We start from the raw sequence: 18,970 nt of genomic DNA, 5'->3' as shown, positions 1-18,970 counted from the left end.
TTGGCTAGTCCTTAAAATCATTACATCTTACTGTGTGGTAGAGTACTCCAGCCTTTTCAGTAACTTCCTGGGAATTTTTTTTTTTTTTTTTTCTTTCCTGCCCAGAGGATTCCCATTGTGTTTGGAGCAGCACTCTGGCCTCCACTCTGCTCTGTAATTCATAGCTGCAAGGCTGAGGCAGCCTGTGACCAGCCTGCCTTCCCGTCCAAGGTAAGAGTGGAGGGGAGGGCAGCACTGGTGCCTGGTGCTGCTGCTAGTGCTAAATCTTTAATGCTTAGATGCTTATAGGTTTTAAGGTTGGTGCTGAAGTGGCTGGTGCCAGTTCTGACACTTATTTCCTACTGTCTTGCTGCACCAAAAAAACTTAAAGCATCGTTCACGCTCTTGCTGCCAGAGGGGGCTGGGTAAGCCATTTGCCTGCACGTCAGAGTAATGTGCATACGCTTCTGGCAGATGTGGCATGAGCAAAGCATCCCTGGGGTTGGGAATCCTGAAATAAATTTTTTTCTTGCATGGCACAAGCATGCAGGTGGTGGCAGTCCCCTGTGTGGATGGGGCCTGGGCTGGCTATCATTGAAATGAATCGTTTTTTCATAGGCTGGGTTCTGCCATGGAGTTGGTGGGAAGTGTGGAGTCACGCTGGTGGTTTTTCCTGTTTGTAATGTCCAGCCAATAGGAAGGTGTAGATAAATTACTTGCTAAGATGTAAAGCTGAAAAATAGAAATAAAGAAACCCTTAGAAGATGTCCACATAGAGCAGCGGGTTCAAATTCTTGAGAGGTTCTCTCCCCACTTCCAAATTGCTGCAGGATGAGTCATGGCTGCCCCCCCCGGTCGGCCTGTGTAGGGGAACAGGAGCGGGCTGGGGACTGGCCTGGCCCACACGGGTGGGATCTGCTGGGACCTGCTGGCTGGGAAGTGTGGAACATCCGTCACATATCTCATACCTTGACTGAGACATTGAGAACTCTTAAAACACTTCCAGAGCAGTAACACCCAGGGTTTCCTTTCCATGGGGGTAAGGACTGTTGAGCAGAGAAGAGGCGTCGGTGCCCATTTCTCTCTGCTGTGCAGCCTTTCAGGCCACTTCTGTGTGGGGAGGCTGAAACTCGCTGGGGGGGCGTCCAGCCTGGAAAGAAGAGGGTGCTTGAAACAATGCGCAGAGAAAGCCCTCCTCTCTCTCCTCTCCTTCCCTCTGCTCTGCTGCTGTCATTGTATGCAGATCAAGCACAGTGAAAGCCCGTTCCTGTCCCTTGCAGGTCCCTCAAGACACGGCCCGCGCTTCTCGCAGTCAGTGGCCATCTCCTTCGGCCGGTGCGCGCAGTCCCCGCTGGCGCCGAGCCCCCCGCGCCCCGCTTACCGCCGGCCGCCAGGTAACGCTGCCGGGCGCCCGGCTGCGGGCACCGCCGCTCGCTCGGCCTCGGCGGGGCTGCGGCCGCGGGACCCGCCGGGACCCACCGGGGCCGCTCCCGCCCCGCTCCGCCCTGCAGGGGGCGCCGCTGCCGCCGGCTCCGCGCCGCCGGGCTGCCCGTGTCCTGCTGCGGAGGGCGCCGCGGGGCGGGAGCGGCAGCGGCAGCGGGAGCGGGGCAGCGCCGGGCCGGCCGCCACCCCACACGCCTGCCGGGCGCGGCCGGAGCCGTGCGGAGCGGAGCGGAGCGGCGCCCCGAGGGCAGGTGGGTGATGCCGATGTCGCTGCGGCTGGGCTCCACGGTGAGGGGCGGCGGGTGCTCGCTGTGGCAGCGGTCGGGGCGGGCTGCGACTCTCGCCGCGCCGCTCTCTGCCGGTCGGGCGGTGCGGGCGACCCCGCTGGTGCGTCCCGAGCGCGACGGGCAGCGGTCCCCGGAGCCGCTGCGGGCAGCGACTTCCCTCGCCGTGTTCGCCACGGCCCCGGTCCCTCTCCTGCCTCTCCCGCGAGTTTTGAAAGTGGCCGCCCGCCGCCCTCCCGGCGCTGCCTGGCCCCCCGCCCCAAGACGGGGGCAATTTTTCTTTACCACCGCTTTCCCCCGTCCCGGCTTGGATGGTTTTTCCACCGCGGAGCCGGCACTCGTCTGCACCGTGCTGATTCCCAACTGTCAGTCCCTCGACACACCCCCACACTCCAAGATGTTTGCTTCACGGATCTTCCCTCAAACATCAAGCGCTGGACTTTGCCCCCCTGCACCCAGTCCTCCTCCTAGCTCTTCAGATGATATTTGTGCTTGTGCTTAATCATAAAATAGCGATTCCACAGGAGCACCCTGCATCCTGTAAACTTCTCTGTAGCATTTAACAAAGGAGCCTTTCCGCACACTTTGTAATCATGGTAAGGGAGAACGGGCAGGGACTGAATAGATGGCATTAAACCTGTGCGCGCTTTTACCTCATTCCTTGCCCCCTGAAAGCCCTGACCCTGACTCATCTTAGCCAAGCAACTGAAACAGTTTTTCAGCAGTGTCCTTTCTGCTGTGCCTGGGAGCTCGCTAAGCCTTGGTACCCAGCGAGTGCCTTAGTGGAACTACCAGGTACGGAGGGCCTAGCATCCCTGTGCTGGGGGGAGAGGGCAGATGAAGGGAACAGGCTGCCAGGTGCCAGTTGTCTCCAGAGCTGTGGGGAGGATGTGTGTGAAGGCTTTGTACCCTGGCACACAGGGCTCAGGGGCCCTGCTGGGGTAACCTGCCCTCTTGGAGGTGCAGGCAGTCCAACCTGGAAGAGTGCATTAGGCAGCAGGTGTGTTCTCGCTGCTGTGGCATGTGCTGGTGTGTGATGCCCTCACTGGGGATGCTCCTGGGAGGAGATTTTCCTGCACGGTGGTTTGTGTGGTCTGAGAGTCTCCCAAAAGCACTATAGTTGCTTTAATGCCCTTTTATGTCCTGGTGCAGTGTGAGCACGGGGTGAGTTTCGAGTGCAGAGGTGTTGCAAGCTTTGCTATAGCTTGAAAGTAGTAAAGGTGGTTGAGCACCCTTTTCAAAACTGCCTTGGGTAGAGGCCCCGATGGAGGAGACAGAAAGGGTTAACTTAAAGAGAACAACATGACTCACTTAGTAAATAGCAGTTAATGGAATTGCTGTAAGTATTTAAAATTATTTTCCTAAGCAGATGGTCAACTATTAGATAACTTGATCTTTGGATGTATTTGTTTTCAGGTTTCTTATCAGGCTCGTAAGTCGCAGACCTATGTAACTCAAGAACTGTAGTAATTGCTAAATTCACCCTGCATGAGAGAAACTTAACAGAGAGAAAGAAAGCATGGCCAGCTCCTGCTGTTAGAGAGACACCCCCCAGAGCATGTTGCCCACGTGAAGTACAAAAAAATTAGATAAAGTGATCAACAGGGATGTGAGAAATATTTCAATTGAATTAGATCTGTGGAAGAAATACCATATTTCAAATCCCAATAAAAAAGTCAATATAAATGTAATCACTTATCACAAAAATACTATGAAAATGAAATCCTGTCTAATGTGGCAAATGGATTCAATTCTGAATTAAACAGGAAAGCTATGAGCCTCTGAATTTGTAGAGAAAACATGTGGGTACAAACTGCAAACATGTATGTGTGTATATAAAATAGAAATGACCTATTCCAGGGTGTAGGGGGAGAAAAACAAAAAAAAAAAAAAAAAAGAGGCAACCAGGTCTCCTTTTTAATGCTGATCATGTGTAAGTTTGTAATTTACACATGTACATGACCTGTCTTGCTTTCCATATGTATCTTTATACATAAAAAATAGAATCAGCATCATCCCGTGCCAGGTCAGGGGATGATAGCCCAGCAATGATGTTTTTAGGCTCTGTCCTTCTGTTAGTGGGTGCAAAAGGCACTAAAGATCCGAGCTGAAAAAGCCTCCCGTCAGGTCTCCCATGTTTGCATTTCTATTTTTGCCGATATTTTAATAGGATGTTTCCATAAGGGCTGCTGGCACTATTGCATTGTGATGTAATCAACTTTTGAAAGCTATTTATCTTTTTTGTTTAATCTTCAATAATGGATTTTATGTAGAGCCATGTCGTTAAGTCCTCTTAAGAACTACTGGGAGAAGCTCAGTCCAGCAGGAGATTTGGAGAGACTGTTTTGAATCTTCACTCTTCCTTTCGGTTGTGTTTCTCTGAAGGGTCTGTGCTGGCTGGCCAAGTACATCCCCTTTGGTCTTGAGGCTGGTAGCTTTTCCATCTGGTGTGGAGGGAAAACCTCCCACTTTACCACTTCCTTTCTGCCTGGGTGACTGATGGCTATATGATTTCTCGTCTATACAGGATGCTTAAGGCTTCACAGATTTTCCACCAAAACACTTATTTTCACTATGCTTCAGCTCTTCGCTTTGGTTCGACATTTCCACCCACGTGAGATGGGACAAAGCGTAATGTGGCTAAGTACTCTCTAAGTGTTCTGTGCAGCAGTGAGTGAGTTGTTTTCCATCCAAGGGCTTGTATCAGCATCTCTCTTGGTGTCCTGCAAAGTTTGTCCTTGTCTTCAGCTTGAACAGATTTTGAGCTCTTCTTATTAGTTCTTTCCATCTGAATTGGATGAATAACTCCAGGTCACTCTTGTGTGCTTTCCATCTGAAAATGGAGATGGGCATTAAAGCTTTCTTTTTTGTTGGGCTCTAAACTAAAAACAAAGAGATCTTGAGCTGTGCATCAAGGAATCAGAGAGAATTCTCACAAGTCAATGGAGAGTTACTCCCCTCAACGGGGTCTGGTATTTAGGACCAGAAGGTTTGGTCGCTTCATGGATCAACTTAGTTTTGCAGTGCAGCTGAACAGCCTTGGTGAAGCAACTTGAACACAACAGCACCAGTTCCTTTCCTCCCTGCTCATTTTAAAAAGACAAAGTTGCCTACTTAATGAGGTGCTTGTGTAGCTGAATATTGAGGGTTGGTCTGTTAGGGGTAAAAAACGGACAGGGCAAGAGGATCTGGGCAGATACACAGAAGGTGGTTTAACCTCAGAAGGCTTGAGGTTCCTCTATAGAATTGAAAGATGCTTCCTCCCTCCCAAAGGTTGCATCTGTGTCAGGAATAATTATTGGTTGTATTGCACTTTTTTTTTCCTGAAGTAAATCTCTGTAGATCAGAATGGATAGATGGCACATACAACACTCAGTTATGGAAAACATCCTCAGGAGGTTTTCAAGGTCGTCTGATCCATGCCTCTGCTCAAAGGCTGGATCAGCTATGCTTTTGTCATTCCTGACAGCTATTTCTCCATCCTGCTCCTAAAGACCTGCAGCAGAGACTCCTTACTTTCCTGGCATGCAGGAAACACCCTGGTATCCAGCTTAAAACCTCCTTTGCTGTAACTCAGTCCTCATCCTGGCCACAGTGGGCAACCTGCAGAGGAGCAGCAAAGAGTATTTAGAAGTGCTTCAGCAAATGCAGGTATTTGGTAAATGTGGGTGAATAAAGGTGTGATCTCTGTCCCTCCTCAGCCTGTGTTCTGTAAGGAGCAAATCATATGAAACTTGGCTACCTTGTGCCTGCTATGACCAGAGATCCCTGACGGGGGGTGAGGTAGGTGGGCTGCACTACAGCTCTGTACGGTGATGCAGTTGCAAAGTTAGGATCAAGCTGTTTGGATAAACACAGCAATGAGGTTATGAAAAGAGCTGAAGAGCCACTAAGTGCTTAGGAGAGTTCAGAGAAAAGCCAAATGCAACAAGATGGCTTCTGTAAAACGTACATGTTCAGGGCGATTGCCGCTTTTAGGCAAAAGCGTTAACAGTCTTGCGGCATGTGTTTGAGTGCAAGCTTTGTCCCTTCCTGTTCAGGACGCCTGGGGCTTGATATGGGTGCTATAAAAAGACATCTAGTGCTATGTGAGACATCCTGGTGGGGCTGGCAGAGAATAGGATAGGACCTGAGGGAGGTGCGTGCCTTTCTGAAGTGACAGCAGAAGCTCAGGTGATAGCTTAGAGCACTTCAGACTCACTATTACTTACATTTAAGCAACTAGCTCAAACCTTATCAGTTTAGTTTATAATTTGTTCTGGAGAAAGGATGCTTTTCGTCATTGGGCCTGTTGGTTGACTATTAAACCCAAAAATTACCAGGTAGCATAAAATACATTGTATCTTGTGTACAGTATATGCAAATGCCACTGTAGAATATAACGCAAGAGCAGGAGTACTGGAGCCTCCATGCCCACAAAGCAGCGGTAAATCTAGTGCCAGGAAGACCACACTTGAAATTTTACGTATGTTTTGGGGCTCCTGCTGATGTTTTTTTTATTTTTATTTTTTTTAAAGTTATACATCTCAAGCCCAAATGAAATAAGTACTTTGTTACAACTACAAATGCAGCAGTGAAAGGCAGGGCTTGGAAAGAAATGACAGCTACAAGACAAATTGCATTTATCTGAAATGATAAGTCAGGGGTTGCATGCAGGAGGTTTATCACTATCTGACAGGTAACAAGATAAAGTCCAGGTGTTACACAGGGATGTGGAAAGACCTGAAACAGGAATAAAGAATACTTTACATAGCATTTTTAGGGAACATTTGCAAACAATGCATCTCTGACAATGGAGAAGTTAGCGAGGAGTGAAACTTCTTGCTGCCATGGTTTGAGCCAGGGACAGGGGGAGGAAAAGGCATGCCGAGGATGAGGGAATCTTCCTGTCCTTCTCTGATACGAGGAGAGGAAAGGGGGGTTTTCCTGAAGCTTTGGAGACGTGACAAATGACATGCTGGGCGCCTGTCTGTATGTTGATTAGCATTTGTGATTGCACTCAAATCCAGGGTGGAAGGCACTCAGGCATTCTCAGGAGGCCCCTAGTACTTGCAGATTGGGGCTGTTTTATCTGCTGGCTAGCTGAGATACAGTGTTCTCTGTCTTCCTGTCCCTTGTGTTTATCCCAGGTGACACTCACAGCGACAGTTGTGGCTCCTTGTTCAGCAGCTCTTCAAGGAGGGCAGGAGAGGGATTGTTCACTGGTGGAGCCATGCAAAGCTCAGCTGAACCTGAGCCAGCGTCAGCTGGGGGTCATGTCTGCGTATCTCCTGGGCAGAGTCCCTCACACGTTTGAGTGAGTAATGGTGCTGAACAGAGGGAAGTGCAATTTGGGCTCATTCCGCTCTTCTAAAGCGTCCCTTTGGGAGCAGTGAAGCTTGCACTATTTTCCCTGTTAGAAGTTTCTTTCTTCATTAAGTATTCAGACCTCAGATTCTCTCCCATTTTTCTTCTGGTTTTGCTGCTTTGGAGCTACTTTGTTTTGTTTTTAGACTATCGTGTTCCTCTCTCACTTCTTGTTGTGTCGTTGTCGTCTCCCCCCCCTTCCCCCCCCTTATATTTTTTTCGTATTATTAGGAGAGCATACGTGTTTCTGCTGTCTTTGCCTGTTCTGTAATGTTGGCCTGTTACCTGTATCCCCCTTCTTGTCCTGGGGAAATCCTCTACAAACTGACCTACCATTTCGGTTATTGAGGTTTCCCCAGAATAGGATTGTCAGGTTCTGGTATGAATCAGTTGTTGAGGTTAAGAAGTAAAGGGAAGTAGGATGTTAAATATCATATTCTGTGGTGATAACAACCTTGGTTTCAGTATGAGATCCATATACTTGAGCACAGACTGGGATTTTCCATAGGAAACATTCCCCAGGATAAAAGACAGCTAGGAGATATATGGCTCTTTAATATGATCATCAGAAGAGAGACACGTGATTGAAATTTATTTGAATAATTACAGTTTCCATATACGTCTGATCCACAGATCAGTGCCCAGGTTCAATGGGATGATGGAAAATAACATCAGACAGACTTGGGCTGGCACCAGCACCATTACAGTTCCTGAAGCATGTGCAAGGAAGCACGTTGACTTTTTAAATGTTTCTTAAATGTTCTGCAGCCTGGATTTTTGGCAAAAAATGACCTGTGCTAATGGCTACCTGGTCAGGGATTCCTTAAAATATCCTGATTCCAAAAAGTGCTTCCCTCCCAGAAATCAGGCCTCTTTAGCTGAACCTGTTAAGACTGAGGCACCCAACTTTGTCAAACACCTACAAAACATTAATCTTTTGTTTTATGTCACCCTGTGTCTTGCCAAATGCTGATGCAAGCTCTGCTTCACCAGTATGATTCATTTAGGGTTATAACATGGGTAGACATAGAGGATTCTGGAGGATTCGATGTAGTTATGTGATTCTTTTTCTGTGGTACAGCTGTGTGGTGTCAGCTCTTGCAGGATATAGGAAGACAAGAAACCATATTCATGGGCTGAAGACTGGAAAGAGGATTCATTGACAGGTTTTGTAGTCTTTCCTACCCCATTCCTAAAGTGAAGTCTTCCTTTTCCACTGTGTAGCCACAGTACAGCCTAGCTGTATGATTACTGCAGGCAAGAGATGAACACAGTCCACTTGGGAGAAACAACCCTAAAGTCTTGGGGATGTCTGTTTTGGGCACCTTCCTGGGATCCATCTGTGTTTGACTAACATCTTTTGTGTTTGGAGTCAAATGCCACGGTCCCTAAGGAATTCACACTGTGAATCTTCTTTGGTTTATCCTTGTTCAGGAAGGTGTGAGGATCATGGTTGTCATGCGTTTGAGAAGTGATTGCAGGTGTTGTTTACAGTTGCAGCTTTTTGTGATCTCTTATTGTGCAAAACCTGTAAAATATGTTTTCATAAGGGAAAAAGGCCACTTCCCAAGTGCGGTAGAAGCATCTCTATTGATGTGGAGTACTTGCTGCTGCTCTCTTTGCCTCTCTTTGCCTTTCTGCTTCCTCTGGACAAGCACACTCACTCATAAACAGCTGGCAAGTCCAGTAATATGTTTTCTAAAGTGATTTGTGAATGGCTACTGGTTCTCCAGTGCAATGGTTCGATGTAGAAGGGGAGAAACCAATGACTGATGACATTTTCACCAGCAGTTGGGTGCTCTCTACCCCAGAACATCAGTGTCTCTGGCCTGAGCAGTCAGAGGAGGAAGCGGGCAGAGTTAGCAGGCAGTTACTTGAAAGCGGATGTGCTTTTACCACAGCACTAGGACTTAAGAAATGAAGAAAGGACTTTGTTAGAGTCCTCAGAGCACTGGCTAAATGCTGAGACTTTGGGATCAGTAAGCAGTGACATTGGAGACTTCTTAATAAATTGGATTATAATTAGGGACTTGGAAAAAAAAATAAGTCACTAAGTACCTCTAGAGAGGCTTGTATTGGCATGGATGACTGTGATAGTGAAAATGCAAGTCACTTTGCAGGAGTGACAGAAGTATGGTGCAAGTCCTAGCAAGGAGAAGAGGGAGGGACAAAGGAAGGGTATGTGGCCTGGAGACATCAGCAGAGCATCAGCACCTCCTTATCCACAGAGGGTGGCAGAGTCCTGAAAATTCTTAAATAACTTTGAGACTGAGACAGAAATGCTAACAGGATGATGAGCTGTGACACAGGGCAAATAAGCATTAGCAAGTCAGGATGAGTACCTTAAAAAATGGAAGAGGGAAAGCTGGAAACAAACTAAGGAGGAAGAAAAATTTTTCTTGTAGCTTTTGCCTGCTTTTGGGATGAAATCACATCACCAGCTTTGTCACGCTGTCCAAATGCATTTTCACTGGTAGCTGATTGACAATCTGAGGTGAAACCGGTTGAATGAAACATACTGGTGCACAGCCTGGGGGTGCAAGGGGCCAGGGCATGCCACAGGGCATGGGAGGAAATAGGGTTTCTTGCATTGGCCGAAAATCAGCCAGTATTGCAAGGCACAGCGAGCACGTGGTCAGTCTCTGTAGTTGAACCAGCCAGCAGCAAACAGCCGGTAGAGAGCAAACGGCAGGCAGTGAGGTGCGCTGTGCAGGGGCAGAGGGAGGGGCGGCTCTGGGGGTGGTCAGGTGGGCTCTGTGGATTCCATGTCAGCAGGGCAGGCTCTGTGGAGTTTGGGCCGAGTGCTGCTGCTGTGTCACTGCTTACACTGATAAGAGAAGGGAGCAAGTTGAGGAGGAAGGATATGATGAGCTATGTTAGCAACCCAATGGCGGCCTCACTGCTTTTCATACTGTGGGTGGGTATGAGTCAAACCATTTGGGTGGTAATGGGAGCTTCATGGTGAGTCCTCAGTAATAACCCTTGCTAGAGGGGTCAGCATATGAGCCATGGATGAGCTAATGCAGTGAGCCAGCTTTGCTTTGGCTCAGAGCAGGTAGAATTTGCTCATCTCTGTTCAAGTTGTACAGTGCCTTCATCAGGATAGGGAAGGGCAGCTGGGGAATCATTTTAAGTTACATGGAGAGAGATGGGAAGATTTATATTCCTTCTACTGTAGAAGACAGCATGTTGGTGTAGGCCTGGTACAACAGCATTCCCTGCACTGAGGTAGGGTGAGTTTTTTGTTTTACTGGCAGAGCTTATGCAAGCACTGCTTGCAACCTGCAGAAGGACAGTGCTTGGAGGAGAGAGAGCAGGCAACACAAGACCTGGTGGAAAGCAAACCTGTAGTCAGAGAAGGCAAATAGGCTTTGGGAACAACTGGATAAAAATGCAGGAAAACACACAGATATACCCAATTCTCAACTGCCTCTCTGGAAACTTCATCTAGAAATGAGAGGTGAAGTTACATCTGGAGAGAAGTCTACGCCATTATTTTAAAAATATACCAGAATGGATGCATTAACAATATGATAAATATTTTCAGAGCACATTCCTCCCTTGCCTGTATTCCTCAGTGGGTCACCTCTTCTTGATATCCTGTTTCCTCATTTCTCTTATTTTGTTCTTGAAGGAAATGCTCCTTATGTATGAACACAGCTGGCTTTAGTAGGACTGTGGGGAGGCAAAGTTTGCTTTTGAGTTCTTCCCTCACACAGGAAAGGAAAACTGGCTCCTCAGAGACATTGTGGACGATATTGGCAGTAGTAACTTGTTTCTGGCCATGGTACATGGTTTTAATTATGCTTTCTTACATGTCTGTCTTATGAAAGCTTGGCCAAATGCTCCATTTTTTATTTTTGGAAATGCCACTGTAGGTCAACATCATCAATCCTGGATACAAATGGTTTGCTCAAAAATCCAGCATGTTTCTGTGCCTTTTGGCAATATATCATGATGCTTGCTGCCCAGTGAGACTTTTCTCTAGTAAGCACAGGGGAACCTTTTCCCTTTTGTTTGTTTGTTTGATCTCGCTTATTTAACTGCTGGTCATTCAGCCTTACTTAGTTTTGCCCTCCCTGGCTTTTTGTGACCATTAGAATGGGAATAATTACTGTGAGGGGTTTTTTTTCTTGCTTTTAAACATTTATAACATCCACTTAGGAAAAAAAATGGTCAAATGCGTTCTGTTTTAGTCTTCTCTTTCGCTACTGCAATAAAAATTAATCCAATTCTAGCACTTGGGGGGGCAGGAGGCAAAGCTGCAATATTGGTTTTGCATTAGCCATTCCTGTTAGCCAGCCCATCTGTGTTATGACCTTTGCTTGTTGTCCAGTGGGGATTTTGGGCATTTTTGTCTTGTGATTTTTATATGGGGTATACACAGGAGAAGAGACACAGGACAGGCTTGAAAGGGGTGATTTTATTATGCTTTTTGTTTCTGTCACTGCTGCAGTGATATGGGTGTCTCTAGTAGTCCTCTAGTTGATAAAGACTTCACACCCCAATTCACCGTGCTTGTTCTTGCTGTGACTATAGCCTCCTTTTTTGGCCTGGACTGCAGCAGAGACAGAAATGTCAAACAGAAATGTTGTCCCCCTTCCCCATTTCTGAACTGACAGACGAAGATCAGGGGCAGTATAGATCTCTGAAGAGCCATTTCTTTTGCCTTTCACAAGTATGTGGAGTGAAGATTTTAAGTCTTGGAGGGCTGCTGCTTTCCTGTACAAGGAGGTGATACCAAGTTTAGCAAAGCTGAAGCCCTCATTTTATTCATAATTTCTGGAGAATATGCAAAGCCAATCCAGAAGCCTTGTTACCCCACTGTAGGGTTTACACTGGCGGAAGACTTCACTCCCCAAATAGAGACAAACTCTGTGCTTCGAAAGATCCTTGGCCACGCATTTTTTGCAGTCAGAGTGTCAGTGACTCAGTTGATGTTTTGAATAAAGTCTGAAGGGTCAAACTGCCATGTGGAGCCCCTTGATAAAACAAGGATTTCCAGGCATCACCACGTTCTTCACTTGTATGGGTGTCCACACAGGCAGGTGTGCAGGACATGGGGCATCTGTAACTTCAGGGAAGGTTGAGGGAAACTGCAAGTGCTCCAGGTACCTGAAAACCTAGAGCATGGTTTGCTGATCATTTTGCCTGCTTTGTTTCACTTGTATCCTTTGTTAACAAAGAGCAATCTAGAGGGAAATAGTCTATTATTAATATTTAATTTCCTCCTATTACTGTAAGCAGATGACCTAAAAGATCATTTAGCCAGCAGCCAATAATAAAGCAAATAGGGGGAACCAGAAAAAGTATGTCTTGTTTAGATGGGTAATGCGTCCTTCCTCCTCTCTTCCCTGCTCCACCCAGCCACATCTCTTCATCCTTTGATAGGAAGCAGGAGTGAGGATGCTCTCTGGCACCATCAAGCGCACTGGCTTCATGTGAACAGTCAGAGGCAGGGGAAGCTGCTCTATGTGAAGTGTTCATAAAATACTGAACTTTCGAAAGGAAACTATTGAGCAACTCAGAAAAATGCTACTGCTGCCTTCCCTCTCATTCTCCCTGAAAGGAGAGCTGTTCTCATTGTTTTACAGCCTGAGTTGTTTTGCAAATTTGTGTACTGCCTCTGAGCAGATCGGTTCATTTATTGTGACTTGATCCTCTACAGTAATGGGGAGAGCCAAAATTTCTTAAAGTCTTTGATTTGAAAGATAGGGAAATTCTCTTTGAGCTGAAGGGATTTCAAAGAGAGGATAAAAACTGACAAGCATCTCCCCCTCCAGGCTTTGGAAAGCAGGAAACAAATGATTTAGCAGCACCAATTTTTGCTCTTACAGCCATGTGTGAATTCAAGGGTTTTCCCTCAGGGAGTTAGGTAATCTGTATGTGGCTGGTACCTGAGAAGGGTCATGTTGTCAAAAGGAGATGCTAGATTGTGATCTTTGGAATGAGCCTTGATGAAGACTCCCCTGGCCTCGTGAGCTGCCTGCTGCTCTGCTTACCCCATCCTAAAGCAGACAAGTAGAAACCAATCTTCTCTGGAGCCCGGGGAGGCGGCAGCCTGTCACTTTTGTGCCCACAGACTGTCTTAGGTGCCCTGAGGGCTGCTGATCCCCTAGAGATTTTGCTGGTATCTGTGAGTAGCTGTCAAACTGAAGTGTCACAGACATTGTCATATGTGTCAGTCTGGCATGCAGAGCAGAGGGCTTCTTCCCTGTACCAGTGTGGCAGAGTGTGGGCATCCAAAACTGGGATGCCTGAGCTGAGCCTGAAGGGGCCAAGCGCAGGAAATGAGCTTGTTTGAGGTGGGGGATGTGAACCAAGCAGTGGCCAAGGGCTTGCCTTCATGCTTTGGGTGCTCAGGAGAGAGAAGGGGCAGCACCTTAGTCCAAAGCCAACTGGAGATGCCAAACAAAAGCTTGCTTGGGCTCCAGTGCTGAATAGCTTCATGGGAACGTGCTGTTCAGATGCTTTATTGAATTTTCAAGGAGCAGTTTTTCATTGGGGCTGAAATATGAGAGAGAACAGAGTGTTCCAAGTCACTAAAAATGAACAGAGCAACAGCTTTACAGGTTCGTGAGTGGCAAAAAAAGGTTTATTTAATAATGGGGCAAAGACCGGAACATAGCCCAGGGTATCAAGAAGGAATTAATCCAATTAACAAAATAAAACACGGGCTTAAGAAGAAATACTAATTGTAGCTGCCCAGCAGGTTGTGTGATACAGGTTATTTTTCTTAAGCTTCAAGAAGCTTGCAGTATTGATCCCTCAAGGGCCTGAGATGTTAAATATACCACTTCCCCGGTGAGTAAAACTGATTGTTAATTAATTTTGACTTGTCAGACTTGGTTGCGGAGCCTTTGGATCTTGCATGTAGTAGATGATTCTAAAATAAATTTTGTATTGCCTCTGGATGTATGTCTTCTTCTCCAGGTGGTCTGTATTTCATTTTGTCCCTGTGCAGTAAATTTCTAACCTTATGAGCAGAAAGACTGAGCCTGTTCTTTTTTAAAAGCAAGTTCCAAATACTTCTACAATTAATGATGTGTTGTCACGTTGGGTGAAAGCTATAGTGGGCTGACACTGTGAGAGATGAAGATGATGAGATGAGCGAGTTCAGGTTGAACATGTGAACCTCCCAGGTTGTGGCATCTTCTGTAAGTAGCAGGTGAGGCCTCTGATGTGCCAGGGTTGTGTGGCTAATAATTGCATTTTCTAATGTCAGTGGCAACTGCAGAAGCACTGGTGCTGAAGAAGACACAAAATGCTGGTTTGTTGGGGCTGGGACACCTGCTCAGCTCCAGTCATCTCTCTTCTGAGATATGCTGGCTCTGCAGAACTCTCTAACGGTTTTCCAGCCCATCTGAGAGCAGAGGATTGGAAGGACATGTTGTCCTGTCCTGGCATAACATCTCACAGATTGCTTCATAATAAATGGCTAGGGCTTGGGTTGAAGAATCAGGCCACTGTTTGTGAGGCGGGGGATAGTAAACAAGGAACTAAACAAATTCAGAGATAAAAAATTCAAATTTAACATCAGACCATGAAACAGTTGAAGTAGAAACTTAAAAGCTCTGTTGTGTCAGAAAACAGTAAGTGATGGGGTCATTAAACTTCCTATTCCAGCACTGTGCTTTTTCAGGATACGTGCAGAGCTGTAGGCAATTCCAGTTTTGTCTTTGTGCTGAATGATTAGTATATGGGGGAAAGACTATCCGAGTAATTTCACTTCAATCCTCTTCACTGAGGTGTATGTGGTATGAATATGAGGGGCAAGAACAACGTAGCAGGACTTTAAGTAGATCTCAGCGTCAGGTTTAATGTGACCAGTTCTCAGGCTGACTCCTTTCAAAAACCAGTTACTTCAGTTCTTTTGACTTCATCTCAGAGTAACTTGTCAGGGTGTTTATGGTGGTTTTATTTTACATAGCAGTTGTTTTGGCCCAAGGATGTCACAGTAGTTTGTTAGTTTTTTCTTAATTTGTTGTGCCACTGGAGTTTGGTCAGGAGCTTGACCTGCATGGAAACATGTGAGAATGTTCAGAAACAGAGGGGTGTATGCTTCCTGCTCCATGGCCAGAGTATTATCCCCTCACTGTCTTACTGCCATGATGCCAAGGGACATGGGAGCTTGCACCCACTTCAGAGCCTTCAGGCACAGCCATGTGTCATACCCCTGACAGGCACACACACTGTCTGTCTCTTAACAGGCCTGTTTTGCTCACTGTTTCCCTTGTTTGGTTGGGTTTTTTCTTCCTACCAACTTTTGCCTGTCCTGTTTTTCCCCTTTCTTGCTCACACACATGCACAAAGCACTGTTTATTTTTCATCTTGTCCTTTCTGTTTTCTCTCCCTCCAGATTTTCTTTATTTCTATCTTACATTAATTCTAATCCCCTCCCTGGAAGCCAGGCTGGGAGGGGTTAGCTTCCAGCATCACTGCCTTGAAACGAACCTATTGGGATTTGTAATGGACAGTCAGATGCTAGCAGAGCGATGTAGGAGCGTATTACTGACATCCCTGAAATTCAAGAAAGTGGAAGCAATCTTCAGGTCAGCAGAAAAGCAGAGTTTGTACTAAAGGAAGATAGGCAATACAGAGACTTCTTGGGGTTTTTTTGTTCTTTAGAAAAGATTAAATGGATGATTTTTATCTTCCTTTTAACAGCTAGATCACAAACTAGTATCTTCTGTTGATTTCTTCCACACAAACCAAACCAAACACATAGACAAGATTGCTGAAGGTAGAGAAAAAGCTAGGTCTTTGAACCACGTCCAAACCACCAAGAATCATTCACTTTCCTTTCAAATGCAGCATTAGCAATAGAGCTCTAAATCAATGAAAGGTCTAAAATTAGATTATATTCCTGAGATCAGATGTGAATCACAAGTTAATCATATTTTCTTTTATTATCACTGTCTTTACCCTTTTATTTTATCCTGAGAAATTAGGTTTCTGACTTGAAAACTGAGTAAACTGTGAAGGCATGAAACTCTGCTGGGTTGGACCATACTAAATCACCTGTGGAGGGAGCCCCAAAAATCTTTTGGTTTGGAGGTTCATGTTGCATCCAAAACTGAGCTGAAGTGATTTATCAGTTAGTGCAGTGTGTCCCTCTCTTCCCCAGCCCTCTGATGTTTCAAGTAGCTGTCTTCTTAAAGTAATGAGAAAATATTGCTGCAAAATCTTGCTAAAAAAGATTAAAAACCCCCTCTGGAAGTGACAGGGTAGGACAGCAAACAGTTTATCTCTTGACTGTGGCACAAAGCTCAGGGAAATGTATTCTTCATTGCTATGATTTTAGCTGAAACTGGTGAAGTGCTCCCATGTCTGAAAGCAGAGGTACAAGATGACCTGCAAGATCAGTGTGCGAGTGAAGCTTGCAGGCATGTAGGTGGTATGTATCTTGTTCATATGAAACAGCAGCTGTAGGGACTATGATTCCTTGCAAGCAGCACCAGCTTCAGTCCTAGATTTGTGTGGATGATACTGCAGGGACACGAATGTATACTTGAGAGATGATGTTGGTATTTGTGCCTATGTGTGTGTTTCTAGGGGAAGTGTATGTTGCTGGATGTGATTCTGGCTGGTTGTAGTCGAAGAATGATGCTGACCTGAATCTGTAGATGCAACAAGCACTATGGGCAAGACAATGGCAGGTATAATGGATAAATTGTTTGCTTATAGGATAAAGATTTATGTGAACAAAAATTATGGTGTTGCAGGAGGGGAACCTGCAGAGACCCTTGCAGAGTATATGTACTCGGAGAAAAAATCCTTGAAGATGTCACTGTCTGACATACCTCAAACTATTCTCCCTGCTGGTGATCGTGTTCCAGTATCTGTGCACTTGAGGGAAAGACTAGGTATGGCCACAGAGTGGTGACCACACGCCAGCAACGTAACCCCCATATGAATGAAGGTTCGTGTCATCGCGGAGCAGCATATTTGTGCAGCACACTTTTGTGGCAAAGTACACAAGGGTGGGCAGCACCTGATGGCTCAAGTCTTGTGTTTGTGATCGGAGGGAGACAGGTGTATGTAAGGAGGCTCCTCCACCTTTCCTCCCTGCAGCCACAGCACTTGCCAAGGCATAATTAGTGGGGCTCTCATGTTTCAGGGCAGACTATCGAGCAGCTGCTGAAGTGCCAGCTCGGTTAGTAGCATGGAAAACAAAATGTCCCTTGTTTCTCATCACCACTGTGAAATACTGCCTTCCTGAACCTTGGGGTTGGCTCTGCAGCTTTCAGGATAGACAAAATGTGAGATTTTTGCCAATGATGTATTCTTCTAGGTCTGTTTAATATCCATTATCAATTTAATGTGCCACTTTAATGAGATTTTGCTTTTCCCATCTCCTCCACAGAGCTGATTACTTAGCGTATATGGTCGGTGTTTGGTTTGTGTTTTTTTTTAGAGGAAACTACAAGTGAAGAAGTTGAATGTTTGCTTCAGCTAAAGAGACGATTTCCCCAGTCCTAGTGGGAAAAGGTGAAGAAGAGAACCAGAAGATGTTGCTAGTAGGTATGTACATGACAGGAAGCCATGACTAGCACCGTGATTGTCACAGGAAAGAAAAAGTCACAGCCGACGTGATGCTACCATAAAATACAGTTTCTGTGTCATGTTGCCTGCTGGACTTTGTGGCCTGGGGAGCAGTGTATGTCTATGTGAGGTAATCTCCTGTCCATTCATCTGCTGGAGTTTGAATTCTGCATCTGGTTAATCCACTTTGCTGGAGTTGGCAAGCCCTGTTTGTTTTTTTCTTGGCACCCGCTACTGTAAAGATCGTGAACAGCTATGGGGAGAAAAGGTGGTGTGTAAGCAACCTTCACTGGCTGGCAACAGAATCCTCTTCAGCCCCCAGGCAGCTTTGAGGTGTCTTGGCTCTTCAGTGCTCTGCAGATATGAACGCTGAGCTTTTCTGGCACGTTCTCACATCAGCCTGGTCGTTCTCACCATGCTAGTACATGGGAAAGAAGACTTCCTCTCAGATGTAGCTTACATCATCCTGGAACTGGTCATTGCAGTGCTGGCCATCCTGGGGAACATCCTGGTCTGCTGGGCAGTCTATCTGAATAGTAACTTGCAGAACGTCACCAACTATTTTGTGGTGTCCCTGGCTGCTGCTGACATTGCCGTGGGTGTGCTGGCAATCCCCTTTGCCATCACCATAAGCACTGGCTTCTGTGCCTTCTTCTATGGCTGCCTTTTCATTGCCTGCTTCGTCCTGGTCTTGACTCAGAGTTCAATCTTCAGCCTCCTCGCTATTGCCATTGACAGAATCATTGCAATCCGCATACCCCTCAGGTAAGCATGGATTGGGCTGGGTGGGTGGAGCGGGGCTAGGGTGGGGAGGGATGAACATCATTAAAAACAGCGTATCTGGAGATGAATTGAGGGAGGAAAAGTTAAATGAGGATCAGCACTTTTCCTGTTGTAATTTGAAAAAAAAAATTCTAGGTCTTGAAGGCTGCCTTGGCTGCTGGATTTTCTGGTCGCTTCTTTTACCAGTTCCTTCTCTGTCCTCACATGGTGTATGCCCATGGCATTGCAGCAGGGCTGCCTATGAGCTGCCATTCCATATGTAGACAGGATTATGCGGTCATCTCAATAACCTGTGCTCTGAGCTGCAGCCAACAGCACCAGAAGCATCGCTGTGGGAAACTGGAGCTAAAGCAACACGTGGTGGAGGGCAGAAAGGGGTGGAGGTCAATTTGTCTCCTTCCCTGCAGGGAGAATGGGGGACTCTGCCTGCAGTGGTAGCAGCAAAGTTGTGGAGAGTGTGGATGGGGGTTTTCTCTTGGGGGCCCATTAAATGTGGAGGGAGGAAAGCAGCAGGCTATGAAGAAATGGGCCTTAAGGAAGATTGGACTAGCTTGGGCACTGCCTCTGGAAGCAAGGCAGGTATTAGGGCA

At 46.4% G+C, this 18,970-nt stretch overlaps 1 protein-coding gene across 5 annotated transcripts in view; it reads left to right on the top strand.

The window, feature by feature from the left end:
* Positions 1–1,499: 1,499 nt before the first annotated feature.
* ADORA2A (adenosine A2a receptor) overlaps positions 1,500–18,970 on the top strand; it is a 30,472-nt gene continuing 13,001 nt past the window's right edge. Inside the window, exons 1-4 of one of the 5 annotated variants that reach the window (XM_055795983.1) lie at positions 1,500–1,673; positions 6,836–7,002; positions 16,608–16,711; positions 17,470–18,362. In XM_055795983.1, coding sequence (XP_055651958.1) covers positions 18,013–18,362 — 350 coding nt within the window. In that variant the 5' untranslated portion in view covers positions 1,500–1,673; positions 6,836–7,002; positions 16,608–16,711; positions 17,470–18,012. The other 4 variants (XM_055795984.1, XM_055795982.1, XM_055795985.1 and 1 more) reach the window with 4 other exon arrangements.

The sequence above is a fragment of the Falco peregrinus genome, chromosome 2 (genome assembly GCF_023634155.1).
Source record: "Falco peregrinus isolate bFalPer1 chromosome 2, bFalPer1.pri, whole genome shotgun sequence".
NCBI lineage: Eukaryota > Metazoa > Chordata > Aves > Falconiformes > Falconidae > Falco > Falco peregrinus.
Note: the sequence above shows the minus strand (reverse complement) of the source record. Positions and strands in the feature narration are given on the sequence as shown.